Source organism: Aplysia californica, unplaced genomic scaffold (assembly GCF_000002075.1).
Source record: "Aplysia californica isolate F4 #8 unplaced genomic scaffold, AplCal3.0 scaffold00159, whole genome shotgun sequence".
In the NCBI taxonomy this organism is placed as follows: Eukaryota; Metazoa; Mollusca; class Gastropoda; order Aplysiida; family Aplysiidae; genus Aplysia; species Aplysia californica.
The window spans coordinates 13878-15975 of NW_004797429.1; the positions used below are offsets into that span (position 1 = coordinate 13878).

The window sequence follows — 2098 nt, forward strand, 5'->3', positions numbered from 1 at the left end:
ATGATGATGATGATGATGATGATGTTGATGATGGTGATGATGATGATGATGATGATGATGATGATGATGATGATGATGATGATGATAGATAAGTCCAACCACCCATATGTTTTTATTGCACTAGGAAAGAATTGCCAAGTTCCATGGCTCCCAGTGCGGTTTCTGCACCCCTGGTATAGTGATGTCCATGTACACCTTGCTGAGAAACAACCCGAGGCCCACAGTGCGGGAGATGGAGAAGTACTTCGACGGTTTGTGCCTTAATTAACAACCATTTTCTCAATATGAAATGAAATGAAATTTGACTGCTAACTCAGCCCTTTTCGTCGCTGCATCATCAGCCAACACCCCAGACTATCAGTCTTTTTTTCTTTCTTTTTTTTTGTTGTGTCTTACGGCGTCCGCAACTGCAAAAGACCATATGAGCGCACGGGACACATTACACAGTTTCAGTTGGTGGGAAATTTTGAATTTTGCCCGGGTGGCGGCCGAAGCCTACTTTTATCGATTACTCCACCAAGGGATCTTTAACGTGCACACGGGACCTCCGATATTTTCCACCCTTGTCCGAGAAGGCTAGCTGGTGTAGATCTTTCCTACCAGAAGATCAGGGGTGTGGCTGAAGGACAGCAGTAAAAAGAGCCAAGGAGTAGCAGTAGAAAGGCATCAGAAAGAGTCGGGAGCCCAGAGGAGGGGGCAAAAAAGGTGTGGGGGGTAGGGGCAGAAAGTGGAGACGAAAGCAGACGACAGAACATTCCTAGAGGGCAGGAAAGAATGTGATAGGAGACAATTTTAGAGAAGAAAATTTTTACATCGCGCCCGGATTCGAACACCTGACCTTTGAATGAGAAGCGAATACCTTAACCTTTAGGCCACCAGAGCCTCCCATTTTCATAATATGAAACGAAATTTGGCAGCTAACTATCAAAATTTTGTTAGTACTTTTGATTTCTAGTTTGTTTTGCTCTTTCTTTCACATCAAACATCTATCTCTTCTACATTTCCTCCTTTTTTTGTGTATGTTACTCTCTAGTATTAAGACCTTTAATCTTCGACTCGGGTTTTTTCGCCCCTTCTTGCCCACGCAGCAGTAATGGGTACCTGACTTCGAGTTGGGGATGTAAAGGCGGCGTTGAAAGGAACTGGCCACCTTACCACAATATGACGAAGGCACAGGAAGCTGTTTCAATAACAAGGCAATCCCCAATGTCCGGATCGGATGCAGGAACAACTTTTTAATCTCGACACTTCTACGACTTATATTTGTGTTGCAAGTGTAGTAAAACTCTTACTAAAACTAAACTAAAACGATGTGATAAGCATTGAAAAACAGATTTGTTTTCACAATCACTACAGGGAATCTGTGCCGCTGCACCGGCTATCGACCAATCCTCGACGGGTTTCGAACTTTCACCAAGGTATGTCCTAATCAGCTTTGACTTATAAGTATTCTAACAAACCTAGATTGTGTGGATGGTTAGCGGGTGCTCTGGTGTAGTTGGCTCCTTCTTCCCTATCAAACATTTACCTCTGCCTTCTTTTTTTTGTATACCACTTCCAAGCAACACATCTAACCCTCCTCACTTGTATGACCTATATGTGTCCAAAGTGCCGTAAAACTCTTACTTACACTAATATACATTGGTTCTTGTTTTGTGGCTCCCAGGGCTGAGCTGCGCAGCTATCACGATGTCACACAATTAATGGGGATGCTGATAACTAAACTGGTCACGTGATGAATCGACTGGTTAGGTCACGAACTGACTAGTCACGTCATGAATGAACTGGTCATGTCATAAATGAACTGGTCACGTGATGAATGAACTGGTCACGTGATGAATTTACGAGTCTCGTCATGAGTAAACGGGTCATCTCATGAATGAACTGGTTACTTCATGAGTAAACTGGTCACGTCATGAATGAAATGGTCACGTCATGAATGAACTTGTCACGTCATGAATGAAGTGATTACGTCATGAATTCATTGCTGTTTCTCTCCAGGAATATCAGTGTCCAATGGGAGAGTCGTGTTGCCGTAATGGGGCTGACACAGTGCTGGATGACGGACAGGTGTGTGTGTGTGTGTGTGTGTGTGTGT

General features: G+C 43.7%; 1 protein-coding gene across 1 annotated transcript in view; it reads left to right on the plus strand.

The window, feature by feature from the left end:
* LOC101852018 (xanthine dehydrogenase/oxidase) overlaps window positions 1-2098 on the plus strand; it is a gene marked incomplete at its 5' end in the record, with an annotated part of 42637 nt that overhangs the window by 5256 nt on the left and 35283 nt on the right. The window contains 3 exon segments of the mRNA XM_013082103.2: window positions 125-251; window positions 1357-1418; window positions 2002-2070. Coding sequence (XP_012937557.1) covers window positions 125-251; window positions 1357-1418; window positions 2002-2070 — 258 coding nt within the window.